Consider the following 22,690-nt stretch of genomic DNA (forward strand, 5'->3'; position numbering starts at 1 on the left):
GTTCTCATTAAGGGTTTCCCTTGAATTTTACTCAGCAGCAATAAGAAACAGGGTTCTCCAGGGCATACTACGTTTAATACTCTTCTGCAATGTGTGAGCGCAAGTAAAGAGGAGCCCTCAGAGGATAAGATCTTAAGGCACTTTGGTTTTTGTTTTTTTTAAGGAGAAGCTACAGCAATACAGGAAAGCCATGTTCAGTCTCTGAAGAGCCATGTACCACTTCAATATCTTGGGGAGGACTTTTTCTTCACACTGTGTTTTTCCCTATGGCTAGCACAACAGGGTTCTGGGATCCTTCTCGGAGGAACCTGGGTATTACTGTCCTACAATAAATAAATAACTGTAAGCATTCAAAACTTGTTCTTCTTGAAGGTTGGACTGTGATTTGGAGAAGAACAGAATAATATTTAAGACAAATCTCTCCAACAAGTCTGCTATAAAGCAGACTGTGTCAAGTAAATATAAAGTTAGGAAGTTGTGGTTGGTTGGTTTGTTGTTTTTTTTTCTAAAATAAGTCTCAACAGGGCCTCAGACCTTTTGCAAATGGAACACAACTCATGCTTCCTAGGTAGGAACGATATGTCACCTTATACTGCAATGGACTTATGGAGTCCCGTGCAGCTATGTGTGCGTGTGGAGGGGACAGATTTATCTGTGTGACATACGGGAAAAGGTCAGAGAGATCTTGCTCCAACTTTCATTTTGTAGGTGATGATGCTTTCTCCCCTGCAAAAAACACTTTTCATACAGGTTTCAAAATTATTTCTGCAGATATGAATAAGTATCATATAAGTTCTTATCTCTACTTTTCCTATTTTGCAAGTCAGATGTCTAATTCAATGTCCGAGAGGGGACTTAGAAGACCAGAAAGTTTCTGATTTCAGTCATCTGGCTTTTGCTGTGGGAAAACACCTCTGCTAATGCCATGTCTTAATAGTTTGCCTGTTCTTTCTTAAGACTCATTTGTTTGGCTGACAGAGTTAGGCCCATGGAAACTAGCTCTTTACCTACTAGGTTGAAAAGTTCATCCTGTTCTATTTTTTAATAGAACAACAAAACTTTCCTGTAAACTCAGCTCCCAGAATCCATTACAAGGCTAGTGTAGCTGGCTCTGACCAAATGCTGGCACCATTTTAATAAACCACAGATTTCGACAAGTTTTTTCCTTCTCCTCTGCTAGCATTTAATACATCTTTGCCTCCAGGCATACCAGTCAGGTAGCATAAATCTCCTGCCACAAGCATGAGCCTCTAAAGGAACAAGATTTACCCTTGACAGATTCTCATGCATGAGACCATCTTTAGGGTAGATTTATCGTGTCTTATGCAGCCCACGTGCTGAAAATGCATTTCACCGTTCACTTTTTCATAATATTTCTTTAACTTTACTTTTTCCTTAACAGGGACAGCTTTGTCTATATGCACTTAAACTCTTCAGTCACTTTACCATGTAAGCCACAGAATAGATTTCCTTCCAGGAATTGAAAGAAAAGCAACTGAGAACCTAATCAGCTATTACCTTCTGAAAACAGCAATAAAGGTCTAATGGAATATAAATGAAATTTAAAATATTTTTCATAACTGAAGAAAATAATTAAATCTGTCTTCAAAAGATTATATGCTTGCGTTGAGATGCAGTGATAGCTTTCCAAACATAACATACCACCATGCAGTATTTCAGATCATGCTCAGACTAGAACAAGCACAACTTCATCTTTTAGTCAAGTTCATTAAACAAAAGCGTTTAACGCAGCTCAGAAAGTCTTGTTCATTGCCATAGCTCCATAGCATCAGAGGGAAAAGGAATACATTGAAAAATCTTCATAGTGGAGAAAATCCTTCCAGCTAAACCAGAAGCCACGTAAGGAGTTTTGTCAGAAGGTTACTCCTGATGGAAAGGAGAAGTTTCCTGAATATTATTTTGAAGGTTGCCTTAAAACCAATCTGAACAGGTTTCTTCATGTTTTACTAAAGGGCGCACAGATGAACTAGTGTCTCTCTTACTGCTGATCAGGGCTGGGTGGTGTTGATCTTTGTTGATAAACTTCGACATTTCTGAGGGGTTTTCTTTGCAAAGAAAATCACAAATTGTGAGTGATTCCACTTAGGTCAACTTCTTTCTGGTGAAGTGCTGTCGACAGCTGCACCAGCTCCACCACAGCACGGGCAGCACAGACTCTGGCCACAGGAAGGTACATGAAAGCCGCCAACAAGGACCACACAGACAGGAAACTTGCAACTTTCACATTTTACCTTTTTTCCTAAGGCAAATCCCTTTTGAAAAAGTCAGTTAACCTTCACTGTCACATCTGTAAAATGGTGTTAAAAGTGATCTTCACAGGGGAAATTGTGATGAAGCTTACTGGAAAATGTAGGTCTCAAAACCCAGTGGTTTCTTTAAGAACAGACTCAGAACCATAGTAATTCTCAAACGCGGGCACTGCCTTACAGATACTACTGTAAGCAGCAACACAAGCGGCAGGAGTTCCTTCACATCTCCCATCCCGCTCCTAGCCTTTTGCTCCCTCCACAGTGCTGCAGTGCACCACCCAGCTGTGCAGTGAGCCAGATCGGGAAACTGATCTAGCTTCAAAACAAAGGGCCCCCCCTTTTTCTCCCACCACCACCTACCTTTTAAAGCCAGTTTAATTCCCTAATCTGGTTGCCAGTCCCACAAACAGCTGCGCCTTCATAACTCCTTATGTCAGCATTGCTGCTGAACTGCCCACATGGTGTTATCTATAAAGTGTTGGGTTTGTGTTGTTTTTTGTTTTTTTTTTTAAGAAATACTATTATGCATGACCTACTGCCTTTGAGAAACTGGAGGAGGCTAATGGCAGGAAGGGTGGGTATCCCTCTCTCTCTGGAAGGAAAGCGAGAAGGAAATGCTCAGCAGTTACCAGGCCTTTGAATCTTCAAGTGAGCCTTTCTGCTCAGTCCTGAGGAGATGAGCAGCTGGGACACAAACAGAAACCCCTCACTCATCAACCACAGAGTGCATTTGAGTTGAACAGCTGTTTGCCTTTCTGTGCTACAATATCCTAGAAGCCCCTAGGTATCTCGGGTATGTTCAGAGAAGAAAGGAGAAGAAAGAAGGGGAAAAAAAAGCGCCTATAGACTTCTTTTCATGACATAAAAAATAAAGCCTGCCTAATATTTCATTCAAATAACCCTAATAAGCAAGGAATTATTCCCATGTGTAAAGTAAGCCAACAGGAGCTGAAATCTATCACCTCATATGAATTAAAAGCTATTACTGTTTATTGGCACGCTGCATGTGTACTTCAGGGGTATCATTAATTCTTCATAATAATCTGTTTTCAATTTAAAAAAGTAAATGGCTGTGATGGGAGATGAATGCAAGATCTGCATGGCACTTTTTGTAGCAAACTATCCCAATACAAACTTCTGGATACAGCAGATGTGACTGCCCGTCTTCTGGCAGTGACACGTGCCAAACAGCTTTTTGCTCGTGAGAACCGGGAGAGTTCAGCTTTGTTTAGAGATGTTTGGTGTGAATTTATACTGCTAAATACCTTACATTTCTTTGTTCCATTGGGACTAATTTCTGTCACATGCAAGAGCATGACGCAACAGGAGAGAGAGGAGATATTTCACCTGAATCTTTTCTTCCTCCCCACTTCTGTGTTCCCTTCCTCACTTTCCCCCAGAGGAGAGAGCAACTTCTGAGCCAAGGAGCTCAATTTCCACTGGAGAAAACCTTAGCAACTTGCAATAAAAACTGAAAAGGCGTAACTACTTGTGGGCATTCTTGGATAAGGAAAAGAGAAACCCTGACTTTGTATAAGGAATACGTCTTTATCTGAAAAACAGGCAGGGAGGGAAGAGGCTTTTAAACTATCTTTTGGCAACAGCTGATATCGGGTCCCAGCGTGCCTATCTATGGCTATTGTAGATAGTCACTGTTGCAGCAATAATTCCCAAGCATAAAGCAGCGTCAGTAATTCTCCTGCTTAGAGGCCAGCAGCAGCACTCATGGTTTAATTTTGCAGATTTAAAAAGGGGAGAAATAACATCAGCTCCTAAAGCAGCCTTAGAATTGATCACACAAGGCTCAGTCCTAAGTGAAGGCCCCTTCACTGCATGCATGCTGAGCACTGCCTTCTCCATGGAGTACACGTTAATGTTAGGAAAGAGGGAGATAAAGATAGATTTTAAATTCATCTTTTAAGTTTGTCCAGACAGTCTCAGTAAGTGCCTTGTTACAGTGATCAACTGAATGGGGAATTAAGCAAATAATGGTCAGTGCAGGGTACAGAAGATAACTGAGAAAGAGGTAGGAGACCAATATTAAGACCACTAGTAGAGCAGAAAGAAGAGATTAATTTAACAATCACCATGGGCAATAATGGACAAGAACCGACTTCTTGCCAGCAGAGAGAGATGATCTGGACAAACAGTAGGAAACAGGTCACTGCATCTGTGTCTGGTTTGGTCTGGATGATGTGAGAATGAAGGAAGTCAAAAGGAGAAAATTGCAGCAATCAAAGCAGAAGACAGTCACAGCCACATGAGCGTACTTTCCATGGTATCATGGCAAGAGTGAGAAATCCTGATTTTATAAGTGTTGTGTTGCATCACAGAAAAGATCATGGGACTATCAACAGGGAAAGAGGGAACATGATGAGAATTTGGGGGAAGTCATTAAGCAACCCTGCTTTCTGTCAAGTTCTGTTCAAAACTTTACCTTTATTTCCCCCAAACTACTTTGTGCTTATCTTAGAGAAATAGGGGCAGGGGGGAAATTATCAAGTAGACAGAATATGACTAAATGTCAAAGAAAATAAGAAAGAAAAAGGAACAAATGCCGTAGAACTTTCTCAATCAGCATACATCTATTGCATTTACCGATTGCTCCAAGTAGTTGATTCCTGTGTTGTTCAGAATAGGGCTTAATCCCAGAGTATCTATAATTTTTTTCTCTCCCAATGCCCATCTTCACCTCTTAGCCCATATGGCACTTGGATCCCTCCACCCTATCATGGTACCTGAGATAATAAATTCCCAGCCTTCTCAGGTAGATGCCTCAGAAACCCTATGTCCTCCCAAAACGTCTCTGCCAGCTCCTCCTCACTATCCTCTGCATAAACGCATGAGAGCAAAGCTATTTTTCCTGTACAGTGTTAGCTATATAGTACACTTTGAACATTGTTCCAATTAGAACGGCAGTCCTACACAGGCTTCACATTCAGGAGCCTTGTTTCTCTTTCTCTTGTATATTTTTAGGAAGCCTGACTTCTGATACAACGGACCTGTTTCTCAGCTACGTCTTTGGATTGTATCTGGGATGTGTCAGCAGTGCTTAGAGGCACTTTAGCAAAGTCCAAGAGGAGGAGATAAATTGCACTGGAGACAGGGGAGAACTATCTGCACCACGTGTAATACAGATGTTAATATGTATTATGTATGGCTAGGTTATATATATTACGCACAGCTAACATTTTCCACTTCCCTCCCTTTAATAATGAAAATGTCTCCAACACAGTTCTGCTCTAGTCTCCTTAACCCCCTTATATTTGATAGCCTATGGAATAAGCAAGGGTCAGCCTTTTTTCCCCTGGCTGGGGGATGCAGCAGTCAGTGCGGTACCCTGGTACGTCTGCCATGTTTTACTGTCCTCCCTTCACGCTCTCTTCAGCCCTCCCCAGCTGCAACCACACCAGCGGGGGAGGGAAACCCTCACAGTCAAACCCAGAAAACACTTAGTGAAAACAAATAAGGTTGCTAAGGAACCATGAAGATAAACTCAAACCCACAAAATCCAGGAAACAGAAAGGAGTTCGTATGCTCTTTTCAAACACACACACGCCACTCAGTTCCCCTTGGTGCTCGGTCTGTCTCATTACACTAGCACAGAGCTAAGGCTGTGATTATACACGCTGATTCCCCAAAATGTGGGAATCCCAAGAGCCTAGCACATTGCACTGCTCAACAGTATCTATCCTTCTTTCTACTTTTTTAAAATTACACCACACATAAAAAGAGCCAAGTAAACTTCTAGTGCAGGCAGACTACAAATTCTACGTATATAATTAGTTATCTATAATGATGGCAGCCTAATTAACAGTAGCAATGCAAATGCCAGCAGCACAGCTGGCCAACATCAGCATGCAAGCCGAGGGTCCACAGAAGGCAAAAATCGTACCCTCCCTGCTAGGCTGAAGACAGCCTGGGCTTGACTGCTCATTTGCAACCCCGCCTCCGTTTTACCGCACAGGTACAGCCTTGGGAGCCACGCCGTGCCCACAGGGATTTTCTCGAAACGGAATTTATTACTGTGCTCAACCCGTAAATAAAGCTATCTCCAGTGCGTTGGAAGGCAAGAAGATGAAAGCCAAAGGAAAGGAGCAAACATGCCAGTTACGCCTTGCCTGTGCCAGGCAGACCCTGGGGCCACCTTATGTGTTTTCAGAGCCCGGTGAACTCTGGAAGCAAGGGGCAATTGAGGAGAGGCGAGCCCCTCTCAACTGGGGCAAGGCAGGCCCCTTTGAGCACCGCCGGTTCTGTTCCCCATGCACACAGCTACACCGCAGCACCTGACAAATTTCCTCACGCTTTAAAAAGACTCTGGGAAATAAGAACATGCCACTAGAAAGGTTATATTTAGCCCTCCTATCTCCATTCACCTTGAGTTACATCAGATACTCAGGATGTAGCAATTGGCTACCACGCAGAGGAGCAGTTGCACCTGCCACAGGTCTGAAATCACATTAACCACCAGCCTTGTGGCTTAACCATTGTTTCACAGCAAGGTTGAAACTTCCCCAAAAGAAATGTGGTGAACTCAGTTACTAATTTGGCTTTGTCCTATCTCATCATACAGAGATCAGAGTGGTTTGTTTCTCAAATGAGAACAAAACGGGAGCGTTTCCGCTTCTCACTCAGAGTTTGCACCAAAACAGCACCACTCTGAGTAGTACAAAGTATTTATTAGAAAAGGAGCAACCTTTAATCCTTACTAACAACACACCTCAAAAATTATTAGTATGAAAAAGTATAGACTAAATATCCTTACGCTATATCCAGGTGAATTTCTCCTTGCCCCACATATGTAATGCATTTTGTCTACCATATGACTGTATTTCACCAGTACCAAATCTAAGAATAAAAGGACACAAACAGCCACAGGTGTGGGACATCAGGCACTTCAGGTTCCACCTTTAGTCAGCAGAGGCGAAAGACCCTGCAAAGGGTGAATAAATGCACCTGGGGGCTCTCCCCATTGACCCACTTCCTGTGGTGGAGGACTTTGCATCTCTCAGAAGCCGGGCAGTAACCACAGGGGCTAACGACTCAGTTGCCAGCAGGTGCAGTAGCCCTCACCAGTCCAAGCTTCCTCTTCGCACAAGGATCAAACCAGCAGCAGCATTAAACAAAACCAATGCCGGGATGCAACAACTCATCGCTGAGGGCTGCTGCTGAATAACTCTCACTTTTTACACTAACAGGATGTTAGATGGTCTTCGTTACGGCTATGAAATTCACTTTTTAAACACCAAATTAAGCACAAAAATCAGCTTCCAAATTAGGAAAACACAATTTACATCTTTTACAACTAAGGGCACACTGTCTTTTACGAATAGGCTTTTATGATTACTTTTACAACTAAGTTTGTAAAAGACAGCATGCTCGTTAGTACAATTCTTCTACAGCTATGACCAAGCGTAGTGATTTGCACTTCAGAAAGACATGGTGGCACATACAAATCTGAAGTAGTTTTTGGAATTATCAGTTTCTCAAACACATGGTTATAGATCCGAGAAAAGGATTTAGAGAGAGCTATGCTATTTATTTTGTGTTAACGACACACACAAAAATAATATTTAGGTAATATATTGAAGATAGATATGTTTGTGCCCCCAAAAATATCCCAAACTTTTAAAGCCCTTTCATTTTCACACTGCAAGTCTTATTAAACCAGCACAAGAAGAACATTACGTGTGGCATTTGCGCAGTTAGGGCTCAGCTCTTGCATAAGAAGAGCAAAGCTGCCCAACTGCTTCCATCTGGGACGCAGAAGACAAGGAAAAATAACAAACCACCTATTTCTAATGTGACACCTCAGCTGATTACACTGAGAAAACTATCACAAAAAGATAAAGTACTAAAAACATAACTAGAATGAGCAAGCTTGCTGGGTTCCTGATAGTGTGGACACTTTTGTCACAATTACGCTAAAGAGCAGAGTAATAGCTTCCAAAGAGACAAGCAGAATAAAAAAAAAAAAGCAAGTTTTTTAAAACATGTTCCAAAATATAGACCACCACACCAAAGTCTCACTAAGCTCTTAAACTCTCATCCCCTTTACCCAAGTCTTTAACTGAATCTTGACTAACTCACGAGCACAAACTTAGGAGGAAAGCAGGGTAAGAAGACTGGTACCTTCCATGGTTGCTTCACGTACTTCCATTCTGGGCACAAATCAAGCATCAAAGATTGAAATTCAAACTGTAAAGGTTTCATTTATGCCTAAAGCAAACATCAGGTACTTTGCTACCACGGTGATGGATACAGTAAAATCACCTTAATCACTCCGGATTCTGCAAGTGTAACGAAGCAGGGCTTGGTGCAACAGTTAAAACCATAGTCTGGCATCAGGCACATATTGTTGAGTTCACACTTAGAAAATGGTTTAGAGTTTGAGTACTGCAGCTGTGCAAAAACTGGAATACATAAACAATAAATTAACAGAGTAGTTGCACTGTGTATATTATGCATATACACTACTCTGGTCCTGCATAGAATTTATAAGATGAGCTGACTGATCAAGGGTTCCCAACATAGGAGCCATAAAACTGGTCGGGAAACGAGTCACCTGCTTGACTAGCATGTTTCCTAACACCAAGAGAACAAATACTCAGCTTCAGAAAACTAAGAAAGTTATATCCCATTTTTTATTTTAAATAACCAAGTTCCATGTTAAAGCTCAATACCCCCATGTTTCCTTTAAAATGACAAATCATTAATAAGATTTTTTTTATATATAAAACTAAAGCTAACATCAGCTGAATCTTTTATGTCTGACATATTTATATTACAATATATATACTAAATTTGCAGGTACAAAGAGTTTTCAAAGCTGTTCCAGACTATCAACCTGATTTTGACTTTTTGGGACTAGCCCCACCATCTTCAGCTGACTTCTCTGCTGGCCTCTTTTTTAACCCTTTCATTTTCCGTGTCTGCAGTTTACTGAGATCTTGCTTCTGCATGTGGATTCGACCATACGTCGTACCAAACACATCATGGGAGATATTCTTTTTCTTCTTAGGCTGTAAGGGAAGAAGAACATTAGTATTTCTGAGTAGAGAGTGGCATGAGCTCTGGTAACAAGCCAGATATCTGGCCTTGCCATCACCACGTTTCACCAGTAATTAAACTACCAAATCAAGTGCCCAAAAGCAAGGTCACATACATTGCTTAGAGCTTAAGATTCATTCTGTTCTTATACACTACCAGAGGAGAGTTTGTGTGCCAGCTGATCACCACAAAAGTGCTGTGGCCACAGGAATATCAGTTGGCCTATATAAAAGTAAACTTTGGTTGAATATACAATAATTAATACTTCAGCTTTTGCTCTTCTTCACGGATAGATTTGGAAGTAATACACTTTCCAAGGTACGTACCTTCAGGGCTTTTGGTTGTTTTAAAGACAGCTTATAAAGGTCATCTGAAGCTAAATGTGTTCTCCTCATAACCAGATCTAATGAAGGTCCCATCTCTTCCAGTTCAATTCTTGGTATTTTACAGCCAGATTTCTTCAAAAGCACCCTGGAAGGGAAAAGCGACCAAAGTAACAACATTGTCCTCTATGATAAAGATCTATCCGTCTTCCTAAACGGCAGGCTCAATCCTGTAGTTTGGAAAACTATTAGAAACAATTGCTACTGCTAACTTTATTATTGAGAAAGATGTCTGCCAATAACAATTTACAATATACTAAATCTCTTCCATCACAATTTGAACACACCCAAAACATAACCTGGCTAAGGTCACTTTTTTTTTTTTTAATGAGACTAGTATTATCAGTTAAAACTCAGTCCTAGTACCCTGAAAGCCATATCACTCCTCAGATTCAAAATAGTGCCCTGGGTATTAATAGACATGAAAAATATTTACTACCGTTTACAGCAAAATACTTTCGGCACTACCCGAGAAAGTTTTTTGTTTGTTTGTTTTGAAGAACAAGACTGATAAAAATGATTTTGTTATAAGAGAAATCAAAACTGCGTGGAACACAAGCTATGAACGCTCACAGCCTGCTAAGGCAAGGCCGTGAACTGTGAGGGTGAACACCAATGCAGCAAGAAAGATTGTCTCGTCCTGCCTTTTCCTGTTTTCCCTTGTGTAGCACTGGCTGCAGCTTCCACCTCTCATGCTCTGACAAATACCTAAGTGAAGAGAGTCCTAGAAATCAGCCTGAGAACAGACTAAATCTATGAAGTCTAAGACAGTACTTGGAATTCACCAAGTTAATTCGCGCCACCTTATTAATCCAAGCATATGAAGGAGCAATCCTCCTCGCTAGAAGGGGGAGCTCAACAAAGAGAGGAGAAGCAGGTTTAGGGCTTATGTGTTTTCTTTCTACTGTACAAGTTACTCTGTGTTATGCTGGAATGCCTCTACGCGTTACGTGTTTTTAAACACAGCAAACTATTGCTCAAGCCAGTTCAATTATGCAACTACAGGCTACATTTGGGGAAAAGTTGATAAGTGTACCAAAAAGCAAACAAATAGATAAAACACATACTCACTTATAGCTTCGCATGTAAATTTTCCCATCTAGAGCCGTGAAATGCAGAACGTACTCTAAACCAGCCAGACGAATACTGGGCACACTAGGACCTCTGAAGAAATCTGAAATGATATTTAAAAAGAATAAAAGCCAAGTTTCTTGGCTGAAAAAAAAAATAATAAATCAAACCAACAGATGACTATAACAAATTGGTTTATTTCATAATGGACCGGCATCACATCACTGAAGTGAACTCCTTGCCCATACAGATATTTTTATTGCATCTAACTAAGCAAGGCTATACATGGGATTGCTCTAGAAAAGCCAAATCCATAAGTTTATGGGAATCTCATTAAATAGCCGCTACCTAAAACTGCGGCCCTGCAAAAACATGGGAGCCAAACTTAACATGACACGTGTTAGCTCCTGCACTGGTGAAACCAAATGCGTGTAGAAATCCTGACAGCAACACAGTGACTTCCCAGAGATAATATGGTAGCAATACAGACACTACCTAAAAATAAGTGCCTGGAGAAGAGCAAATGTATTTTCAGAGCAGTAATTTAGTTTTATTAAGCTATTTGAGATAATTGCATTGCCTGTTCTTATAGATATTCATCTCTATAGTCAGAAAAATGAAATGTATATTATTCTGTGTTTAGGCCAGTTCATGCTCAGCTAAACATAGATCAATACAGAGAAGCCATTACTTCTGATATCTGTTTAAAGACATCATTCCGCAAACTGGTACTTAAGATTCTTAATCAGAGCCAGATTTGGATGAATGCAAAGAAGGATCGAAACTCATACAAAATGGAATGAAACTGTATCTCGTCTACTCTTACCTACATTTTCTCTCACTGACTTGGGAAGAAATTTAAATATATTTTTCTTTCACACTTCCCCAACAACAAACCACTGCTGTCCTTTAGGTAAACCAGTACTCGTCATTACAATTAATGTTTTCTCTATTTAATAAGCAACGCATAACTACAAAAATAAGACACTTAAACACTTGCTTAGTTTGCAAAGAGAACACTGAAATACAGGTTAAATACAAAATGAGCCATCCCTAACGAGGTTCCTATATCAGGCTATGAAAAAAAATACTGTGCAATCAGAGAGCTTGCAGTAAGCAGAGCAATCTGTCCAACATATGCAGAGGGTGGAGAAAGAATGTGACCTTGACGGAGGGAACAAGGTGTGCTAATAAACATGACAGGGCAACACTGAAACATAGGAGAACTGCTAACACATGCAAAACACATCAGTCTTTTCCGTTCTGTCCCATTTTCAGATCCCTCGGCTAGCTGTCTTTTCCTGCACTACCTTTTTCAAGAGTATCAGCACCGGAGTGACATCCAAAACAAAGTCTTGCTGGCAGATACCAACTGGAGCGTAGCCAGAAAGTGTCCTTGGTCAATTAAATATTCTCTCTCCTCCTCTTGCGGGTTGAGCTTGTAGTTAGAGGAAAAGTTGCGAATAAAATATTTTGTTTCTGGCATATATTTTCTCTTCCACTAGTTCTCTGTGGGTACACAAGCTTACGTTTACAGTGGTTTTATTGGCGACATCTCCCTTTCGTATTTTCCTGTGGCATCATACATCTTTTTACCCACAGGATGGTCTCTTCCAAACAAACGCAGGTGGTCAGGAATTTCTGTTTCCTGGCAATGCTGAACAGCTGCAGAAGCCTTATGCTTCAGTATACCTTGAAAGTTTTTTTAATGTACTCTTAATTTACAACTTTTGCTTTGCTTGGACTAGAGACTTGCCTTCTCCTTTCCTTCCATTTCTAGTTCTTTCTTCCCTTGTGCTCAACACGTTTCGAGAACTTCTGATTTACTTTTTCCTGCAGAGAGCTTCACAGGATCTTTCCATTTCCAGATTAAATTCCCAAATTATTTTGGAACATGAGCCTACGCACTTCTTTTTGCATCAATTCATATCCAAAAGCTGGTAACACTGTAACCTATGTAGCTCTGGTTAGCATTAGAAGAGTTTAAACTGCATCCCAGGCACTTCCAAGCCATCCCCTTTCTCACACAGAAGGAACCCACAAATCTTTGAGACTCTCCAAAAAAAATCTGTGTGAGGAAGGCAATATGAAGAACAAGCTGATGGTCAATCTAAAACTGTGGAGGTCTCCTGGAAAGCAACATTTTAGAAAGCGCATAAGCAAGTCATGTAGCACCTAGCCATTTTTTAAGATGAAACGGGTGTGCAATAACAGAACTAGCAAGCAGGGAGTGTTGTAAGAGATGAAACATTTTATAAATACAAGCATAAGAAGTTATTAGAATTTCATGAACTGCATTCCAAGAACTTACATCATAAATCAATTCCTACACTACCACGTCAGTATGCAACGCAAACCAAAAGAGAATGGCATGTCTTTGCCTTCCAGGTCTCTGAAGAAAAACGCAGCTGCCATTTATTTCTCCTAAATAACTTCTTGCACTTCACAATTTAAGCAGGCTACAGGGTTTGGTTACCATGAAGACAATAACTCACCCCTGCCTTTAATTTTACTAAGACACTTCTGTAAGATGATATTCCAAACATGCACAAACCCTTTTGATACCACAAAGGCAAATGAGGGTTGGTTGTTCACCAGCATCGCTGGCATCACACTGCTTTGGCAACAAGAAGCTGTTAGCGATCTAACATTCCCCCTGGGATCCCAACAATACTGCTACAGTAACAAAATATTTGCTCTTGTTGTTATAAAGACATTTTTCTATCTTTCTTAGCAATAGAGTGGCGGCTTAAAAGCACTATCTTTTGCAGGAACAGAAAGAATCAGCTCTTGCCTATCAGTTAAGGGCAATTTTGAAGCAGCTCAAACTATTACCACAATGATTTTAATTTGTTAGTGATACCTTCAAGCCTTTACACTCCTTAACCTTCCCCTTTGTCTATTGTTTTGCATCTAGGTATTTCATAGAAGCCATCAGAACATTAAGACCTGGAGTTCTTGGACTATATTCAAGAAGAAAGATTGGGTGTCAATTTGAGTACATTTGACTGCAGAGTCATTAAAGGCAAATACATAAGAGAGGAGAAAGGACAGATGAACATCAAAAGAAAGAGGGCAGGAAAGACTAGGTAGTTATTTGGCAACTATCTAATGATGCATGTCTTCCATTTAAGGTATCAAGCTGTTTGATCATGAGGTGCACGAGCACATCTGGATGCCAATCACCAACAACGTGCAGATGCCTGAGCACGATACACTTCAGAAAATAATGCACCTTCTTCCCGCAGTGTAAATATTCATTAACAGTGACGGAGACAGGAGGTATGAAAACTCACTTATCTTTGTATTCAATATTCACCCACCTTCAAACGTTTATAGGCACAGTTACTAGCCTTTCATCTATCCCCAAGAACCAGTCAGCTGTAGTGAGAGGATGCAAATTTTCTCCTCCCATGCCCCCTTTTCAGTCTCATTCCAGATAAAGCATCTCGCTTTAAGGAATTATAAGACTAAGAGGAAAAATCTCACCTCATTTCTAAGGTGCGTTTCTAAAGAGCAATCATTTATCAGTGCCTAGAAAAAAGAGCCCAACCAACATTTATTTTATATGAAAGGAAGATCTTGCAAAGCTGTAAGATTATGAATCCAAGAATGGAAATGAAAGAACAAGACTGGTCTTACTGGGCTGGTTTCAGTATTTTACCAGAGCTTAAGAAAAAAAGAAAAGTGATCTATTTTTAGGAAACCTACTAAAAAGAAAAACACCACTACCCTACTTACTGGATCTAGTTCTATACACGTTTTTTAAGTGTCAAGAGACACGATACCATATGACTTCTATATCCCAAAAAGCTACCCTAAGAAAAGTATAATCATTTTTTTGTAATTCCCTAGAAAAAAAATAAACTACAACGTGCTTTATCTTCCAGAGCTTCCAACCCTGAGATAGTAAGAAACTTTATGCCAGTGTGTTTACTAAGCTCCAAGCCTGTCTTGAGGTTATGACGTGGCTATTATCTACAGCTCATTTTTACTGCACATGTTCTTTCCAAATACTCTAATCAACGGCGCTTTTGTTAGAACTGGTCAAATTTCCAACAGAAAATGCTTTCATTATAAAAACACAAGCTCAATTATACTGATTCAACTTTTTTCTAAGCAAAAATATCCCACTTTCTGAACTTAATCCACTGATTTCAAATTAGATACTTCAAAAATATTATTTGATTATAAAAGTGATGATGCAGTACAATTACAAGGTAAAGACTTTTCAAAAAGTGTCAGAATTTTCCCACAATCAAAATAATGAATTTTAGTGAACACAAAATTTCAACTTCATAGTCTTTTAGGCTAGTCTTCCCCCCCCCCAAAGTCATGATGATTCCTTAATTTCATGTGACATGAAATTTACAAGTGCCTGTGCTCATTTTCTTTCTGTGCTGAACATAAGCAAACATTTACTGACAAACCCGCATTTCCCAACAGATCGTATTACTACAGATTTATGCAATCCTACTGCTCAAATAATCAAAATACTGACCAATAAGAAGGCTCTTCAGTCTTCTGTATTCTTCATTTACATCAAACATGTCACCAGCAAATATCAGCATAGGTTTTGTTCCTTCAGGACATTTACTATTCTGTGGAATAAGAATTCAAAAAGAGAACAAAAATTCAGACCGTGTCAGGGAACGTATTATGGACTTAACAGGTGGTTACCCATTCAACACTGAATGAAAAAATTCTTGTGACCTGTGATCAATATGGACAGTATAGACACTTTCTTTCAATGAACACCACTGTATGCGTATGGAAGGACTTTGTTTTTTGGCCAAATACAATACTTGACTACAGTTTCCCTGCTATAAAGAGTGTTATAAAGACACACCTTTATAAAAGGTAGTTTATTCAATGCAGGCGCACAGCGGGATTGAGTGCACCCTCAGCAAGTCTGCTGATGACACCAAGCTGTGTGGCGTGGTCAACATGCTGGAGGGAAGGGATGCCATCTAGAGGGACCTGGACAGGCTTGAGAAGTGGGGCCATGCAAACCTCATGAAGTTCAACCAGGCCAAGTGCAGGGTCCTGTATCTGGGTCTGGGCAATCCCAAGCACAGATACAGGCTGGGTAGAGAATGGATTTGGAACAGCCCTGAGGAGAAGGACTTGGGGGTGTTGGTGGATGAGAACCTCCACATGAGCCGACAATGTGCGTCTGCAGCCCAGAAAGCCAACTGCATGCTGGGCTGCATCAAAGGAAGTGTGGCCAGCAAGTCAAGGGTGATGATTTTGCCCCTCTATTCCGCTCTCATGAAACCCCACCTGGAGTACTGCATCCAGCTCTGGAGCCCTCAGCACAAGAAGGACATTGACCTGTTGGAGCGAGTCCAGAGGAGGGCCACAAAGATGATGAGTGGGCTGGAGCACCTCTCCTATGAGGACAGGCTGAGAGAGTTGGGGTTGTTCAGCCTGGAGAAGAGAAGGCTCCAGGGAGACTTTATAGCAGCCTTCCAGTACCTAAAGGGGGCCTACAGGAAAGCTGGGGAGGGACTCTCGACCAGGGAGTGTAGCGATAACATGAGGGGTAATGGTTTTAAACTTGAAAGACGGGAGATTTAGACTAGATACTAGGAAAATATTAGGGGGTGAAACTAGATGATCTTTAAGGTCCCCTCCAATCCAAACCATTCTGTGATTCTCTGTCCTTCTAGACTTTCCTGACAATTTACACAGTGATGAAAATGGGGACCATAAAAATTCATTATTTTTTCAGTGTACGAATTGCTTGATACAAAAGTACAAACATATGAAATATGTTTTAGCCTTGCCAAAATGGGCCATAAAAGGTGAATTTTCTCCAGGTTTAAATAATCAAGATGTTAGCTCCCTGTCTGAATTAAGTATAGTTCCCTGAAAACTGGCATTTATGTGCTACTGAAAGCTAAAGAAAGTTTCAGAATCATCTCAGTCAGCAAAGCGACCCTCTTTGGTTATAATTTGGGAAAAGGGATTTCAGTTTCAAAAGCCTATGCCAGTTTATATAGGAACCTCCCATGAGCAGAAACTAAGGAATTTGTAACTCTAAAAATGAAAATATTAGGAATAAACCAAGACTGAAAAAAGAATTTCCAAAGAAAGTTGCAAGTTTGCTCAAAACAACCAAAAGCAAATAAAAAGCAGAGCATGAAAATAACATTCTGGGGTACACAAATTAGCAATCCTCATTTACCACATTAAACACTTTTTCAAACAACTCCTGCCCTTACTTCAAAGCACACAAAAAGCCAATGCACCAAACAAAAACCACCAGTAGATGTCACTGAAATACTGAAGCAGCAATTCCTTACCTTCACATCTTTTAGGGATACAAATTTCTCAACGCCTAGCTCAATCATGTCTAGGACATGATAGTCAAACATGCGGCCTGTGACAATGACAAAAAAGAAAATCCAGCTATTTAAATATTAATTGAAAACTATATGTTTCATCCAAATAAAAACCCAAATGAGACATACTACCTATTATCAGGTTGTTAGGCCGCTTCTTGTTATGAGAGCCAAATAGGAACAAAGAACAATCTGATTTCTTGGAAAAAAATTCCTACAATCAAGGAAAAGAATAAAACTCATGAGTTCCAGTTTGTTGTGTTTAAAATATTTGGCAAAGGTATGTGTCACAAACACGTGAGTTTAGGAGATGCTTAATGAGAAGAGCAACAGCACTTACCAGAATAGTTTTGAGCACGTCCAGGTCTATGTAAGCTAAAATTGACAGCTGGATTCAAGGTTCAAATAATAATTCATTTCTTTTTTTTATTTCCCAATGCAGTGTTAAAGATCATGCCAGGCAATTTTTTCTTGCCATTTTCTCTTGCCATTTTCATTATTCCTCATTATTTGTTCAACTACTTCTCCTTCCATACCTTTCTAGTCTCCGATTATTCGTTGACACTGTTCTCAATGACCCAGCCCCATTGTTTTGAGGTTACAAGAATTAAAATTCCGTGTAGGACCCCCTTTTAAAATATCAGAATGATTTTAGGTGCCTTGTTTTCCCAGAAATTATCAGAAGTTTAAACCAGTGGTCAGCTGACGATCAGCTCATTCCTATATGACTGTGAAATTAAGTCATGCGGCTATGGGATTGCAAGAGGTTTAGTTTCAGCAAATAATGTCACAAATCTTTCCTCGCTGCCTACAGTAAGTTTTCCATTCCATTCAAGGTATTTTAGGGCTGGCTGTGTCACTGTGCTTCGTGCCAAGAACAGAAGAGAGGCACAGAACACAACTCCTCAGCATCAGTATTAATGCAGACTAAGTAACATTCTACATCGGTGTATTTATGCTGCAAACACAATGATTTTTTTGTTCCTAACACATTAAAAATGCTTTACCTCAACTGTCTAAACAGCAACTCCTCTAGCACTTGCTACTGGCTGCCTTCACTTTTTAATAAAGGATCCTTAATCCACATTTAACTGAAATTGCTCAATTTTCTGATGGTTCTTGAGTCAATGTTGGAACAGAACTCTCAGCAACGATCTCACGCCTGCACAGCTGATGCGCATGTTTGCACGTGGTACCCTGCTGGGCTTTTCTTCCTCTATTCAGACACAAGGAAAAGTCCCAGAAAGCTACGACCCGCCCCCCCATTTAATTATTTTAACCTATGAATTCACCAAATTGAAAACAAGTTGTTCATAAGCTATGGCACTTTAAAGAACTGACTTTTAGAAAATCAAAATAAAATGCTTTATTTTTCCTTTCATATCACTGTGACTTATAACAGTGGTAGAGACTCCTAAATTCACCTGTCAGTTTACAGAAACATGCATTTACGGTAAAGACAAAGTCCTCAAAACATGACAATTCCGTCTTGCAGCCAGAGGGAAAAAATGCCTACTGACACCATAAGTCTAGACATAGTCCTACCTTCAACTTACCCAAACTCCCTATAAACTTTGTTTCTCATCTAGTTCCTCACAGAGGAATAGAAAATTACTCTCCAATAAAGTTCTTCATGACTTCAAGGCTGTAAAACGTCATAAGAGAAGACGTGGTTTATACTTACCAATGATGTTTGATCCTCAAAAGGCCTGGTAATATTTTTCCTGAGGGGAAGGAAAAAAAAAAAAGATTAAAAAAGAGACAGGCCCAGACAAGCACTTCTAATTAGTTCTCTGGTAACATTCAGATTCTGCATTCTACTGTAAACTCCAGCATTAGAGGTTCAGTTTTAGTTCAAACCATAAGCCACGTCAATACTGCCAGGAGTTCCTTAGTGCCACCGTTGCCATTTTAAGTACTTTCCTCCATGTTTCCCGTCTCCTGGGGCCTGACTTCCAGACACCACCACCAGTGACACTTCATAAATGACTGCCTTTGCTTGTTCATCCAACATTAAAGGTAGCTATTACAATTAATGTCTCTGCACTACATCCATACAGATACTGGGTTCCCACTTTGAGCAAGACGTACCTATCGTCATTATCTGTAACTCAAATTTGTAGGAATTTGGATATAAGAACTCCAGCCTACCCAACGGACACAGAACCTCACTAGCTGTTTGCACAGATCAGTCAGAGAAGCCGACTGTTCAAGCCTGCTGAATCCTGCTCCTTAACACTCAGCACAGAACTGGTCTCACACCGACATCGATCACATGTAGCTTTTTTCCAGTCTACTGAAATTTATGATGAACCTCAGACACCTCCTGCAACCCTGTCCATTGTTTGAGCCCCCATGCCAGACAGCATCTCTAGTCATGCTTTAAAATCATAGAATCAGAATTGCCTAGGTTGGGACATTTCAGATCATCTAGTCCAACCATCAACCTAACTCTGACAAAAAACATCACTAAATCACATCTCTAAGCACTATGTCTACCCATCTTTGACTCAACTACTTCCCTGGGCAGCCTGTTCCAATGCTTAATAGCCCTTTCAGTGTAAAAACTTTTCCTAATATCCAGTCTAAACCTCCCCTGGTGCAACTTGAGGCCGTTTCCTCTTGTCCTGTCGCCTGTTCCTTTGGCAAAGAGACCGATCCCCACCACTCTACATCCTCCTTTCAGGTAGTCATACAGAGCGATAAGGTCTCCCCTCAGCCTCCTCTTCTCCAGGCTAAACAACCCCAGCTCCCTCAGCCACTCCTCATATGACTTTGTTACCAAACACTGTCTTGTCAGAAGCCTTAAAAGATATCAAAGCGAGACCACTTACTTTTTATACAGTACAGCAAAAGGCTTCTTCACAGCATACTGCAAAAGACAGAGTTAAACACGTGTTATCCCTAACACATTTAAGTACACAGCACTGTTTTCTAGAACCCAACCACTTACATGATCACATGAAATACAGTAATTGTTTGTGCACGTCAACCTAGAAAAGAAGTCCCTTCAAAAGGTCTGCTCACAATAATGCCCTTCAAGTTAGTAGTACTAACCTTGGTTCAAAATTAATTGCAGAAGTACTTATTTCTAGGCACTGATAAATATCAAAGTAACTGAGAAACAGCTGAAATCAAAGCCATGTAACGGAATTGCTCTGCTTTTAGTGGCATGAGGAAAAACAGGGAGTGAACAACAAGCTGATTATCATCGGCATAAGATGGCAAGAAAACAACAAAGCAAGGAAAGGAAAGAGTGCAGGAACAGCTGTAATATTTTCAGGTATGGAGTTAGGATACGAGATTGTTAAGTTTAAGTCTTGGGAGAGGCTGAAAGCTCCATATCAACACACATAAGCAGTTTAAAGGATTCTGGGATATGACTTCAGCTGTGTGATCCAGTACCTAATTCTCTTGTTTTCAAATGGACTTGAAACACTTCACCTTACCTACTGGACAACCATGGGAAAAAAAAAAGTTCATTAAGAGAATGAGCTTAAAACTTCTGGCTAAGAAGAAATTGGAAGAGAATAATCTCCATCAATGGGTAAATAATGACACCTTTGGAATTCCGGTCAAGGAATGGGGAGTATGAAAACATTGCTTTTGCAGGAGAGAATATGCAAATTGTAAGATAAAGAGAAAGAAAGGTACTCTTGGCATGGCTCAAAAGGTTATATAATTAAAGGTTGCATACTACATCCAACAACTTACAATGTCTTTAAGCACTTCAGTCACCGTTAAGTTTGCATTTCCTCCTTTTATGAGCATAGCATTTTTCGTATTTTCTTTAAGTTTGGGTTCTCTCTTCTCAAGAAATCTTTTTGCTCTCTTAGTTTTAGGCTTTCTGTAACAATAAAATAACAGTTAAAAACTTAAAATTGGTAACAACACCCTACACCGCAGAAAACAGTTTAAACAAAACAAGAATTGGAACAAGTTGCGTTCAAGCAACATTTCTCAGTTACTCAAACTAATCCCAACCTGCAGAATTGCAGTCAATGCCAAAAGCCCAGTCTTGGATGAATGTGTTTTACTGCCACTCCTCTTCCTCTCTGTCCCCCCACACGCTAGCAAAGGTGATTTTACACTCTTGGGCTTTTCAGTTTCTGCTAATTTAGAGCTTAAGCCACACCAGAATTCCCACAGACTACTGACAGGCTGAAAGCTTCCCTCACACCAGCTCCTTCCCCAAGTCGGAGACTTGCATATGAGAAGGAAAACAAAGTTCCATCAATAGCATCTGAAAGAAAAGCTCAAGTACGGTGCATCTGTTGGCACCAACCAGAGAGCAGCACCCTGCATTATTTAGGTGAAACACACCAGCCTTACAGGGGCATGGAGCTTATATAAATTAATAACCACACAGCTCAAGAATCCCAGAATAGTAAAGGTTGGAAGGGACCTCTGGAGATCATCTAGTCCAACCCCCCTGCCAGAGCAGGGTCACCCAGAGCAGGTTGCACAGGAACGCGTCCAGGCGGGTTTGGAATGTCTCCAGAGACGGAGACTCCACCACCTCTCTGGGCAGCCTGTTCCAGTGCTCTGCCACCCTCAAAGGAAAGAAGTTTTTCTTCGTGTCGAGACGGAATTTCCCGTGTTCCAGCTTGTGCCCGTTGCCCCTTGTCCTGTCACCAGGCACCACTGAGGAGAACAACATTTCTCCACTAGATGAACATAAAGCTTTTAATGCCTTCTCCGTGAAGCACTGTATTTATTTTCTTTTTTAACAAACAAACAAACAACAGCCCCGCACAGGTACTTCCAACCACAGCCGAAGACGGTTTTCTCGAACAGAACCACGCAAAATCCAGCACCAGCCGGTCCCTTTCAAGTCACCGACTGCGTAAGGGCGGTCTCGCCAGCAATAAAACGCCGCCGGCGCCCCTTTCATCCTCCTTCCCGCCCGTTTTCCGTGGGCCTTTTCTCCCTGCCGGCCTTCCCGCCGGAAACCCTCCCCGCACCGCCGCCGCCCCGGGCCCAGCTCACGCTCCCCGGCGCCCGGGGAAGCCCCGACCGGCCCCGCCGCCCGCCTTGGCCCCGCCGCACTCACACCACCCGGTCCAGCGCGTCCATGGCTGCCCGGCCGCCTCACGCGCGCGCCTCACGTTGCCAGCGTCAGGCAAACATCATCCGGTACGTCACATCCGCCGCGTGGGGCGGGGAGGGAGGGAGGCAGGCGCTGGTTGGGCGTTTTCCCACGCCGCTTTCCCGGGCCTCAGTGACGAGTGCCCGCTACGCAGCGGCTGGAAATTAGTTAATACCGCTAATGATAAACACTGATGCAGTTACGCAACCGAACGTAACGGCAGCGACGGCCGGTCAGCTCCTTTCTGAGCTTTTCGCTTACCCCGGTGCATCGGGGACCACATTAACGTGGTGCAGCTAAAGCGGGCCCTTTTTAAGCCCCGTTTCCCCCAAAATTTACTTACTCGGGAAGACCGATGGAACTTCTGTGACTGGAGAACGCGGCCATACACGCAATAGAAACCAAATACCAAAGATGTTATTTTTGCCTACAATGCCTGATGCGGTAACATCACTTCTAACATCACCATCTGTTCTTCAT

At 41.3% G+C, this 22,690-nt stretch overlaps 1 protein-coding gene across 1 annotated transcript; it reads right to left on the bottom strand.

The window, feature by feature from the left end:
• Positions 1 to 8,895: 8,895 nt before the first annotated feature.
• Positions 8,896 to 22,327, bottom strand: RPF2 (ribosome production factor 2 homolog). The gene is made up of 10 exons (XM_063329778.1): positions 22,175 to 22,327; positions 20,836 to 20,968; positions 19,956 to 19,993; positions 18,806 to 18,845; positions 17,254 to 17,335; positions 17,083 to 17,159; positions 15,276 to 15,375; positions 10,775 to 10,877; positions 9,647 to 9,791; positions 8,896 to 9,292 (listed from the first exon to the last, which is right to left on the bottom strand). The coding sequence occupies exons 1-10, from the start codon at positions 22,195 to 22,197 to the stop codon at positions 9,113 to 9,115; spliced, it is 921 nt and encodes a 306-aa protein (XP_063185848.1). The 5' UTR covers positions 22,198 to 22,327; the 3' UTR covers positions 8,896 to 9,112.
• Positions 22,328 to 22,690: the final 363 nt, after the last annotated feature.

Source organism: Chroicocephalus ridibundus, chromosome 3 (genome assembly GCF_963924245.1).
Source record: "Chroicocephalus ridibundus chromosome 3, bChrRid1.1, whole genome shotgun sequence".
NCBI lineage: Eukaryota > Metazoa > Chordata > Aves > Charadriiformes > Laridae > Chroicocephalus > Chroicocephalus ridibundus.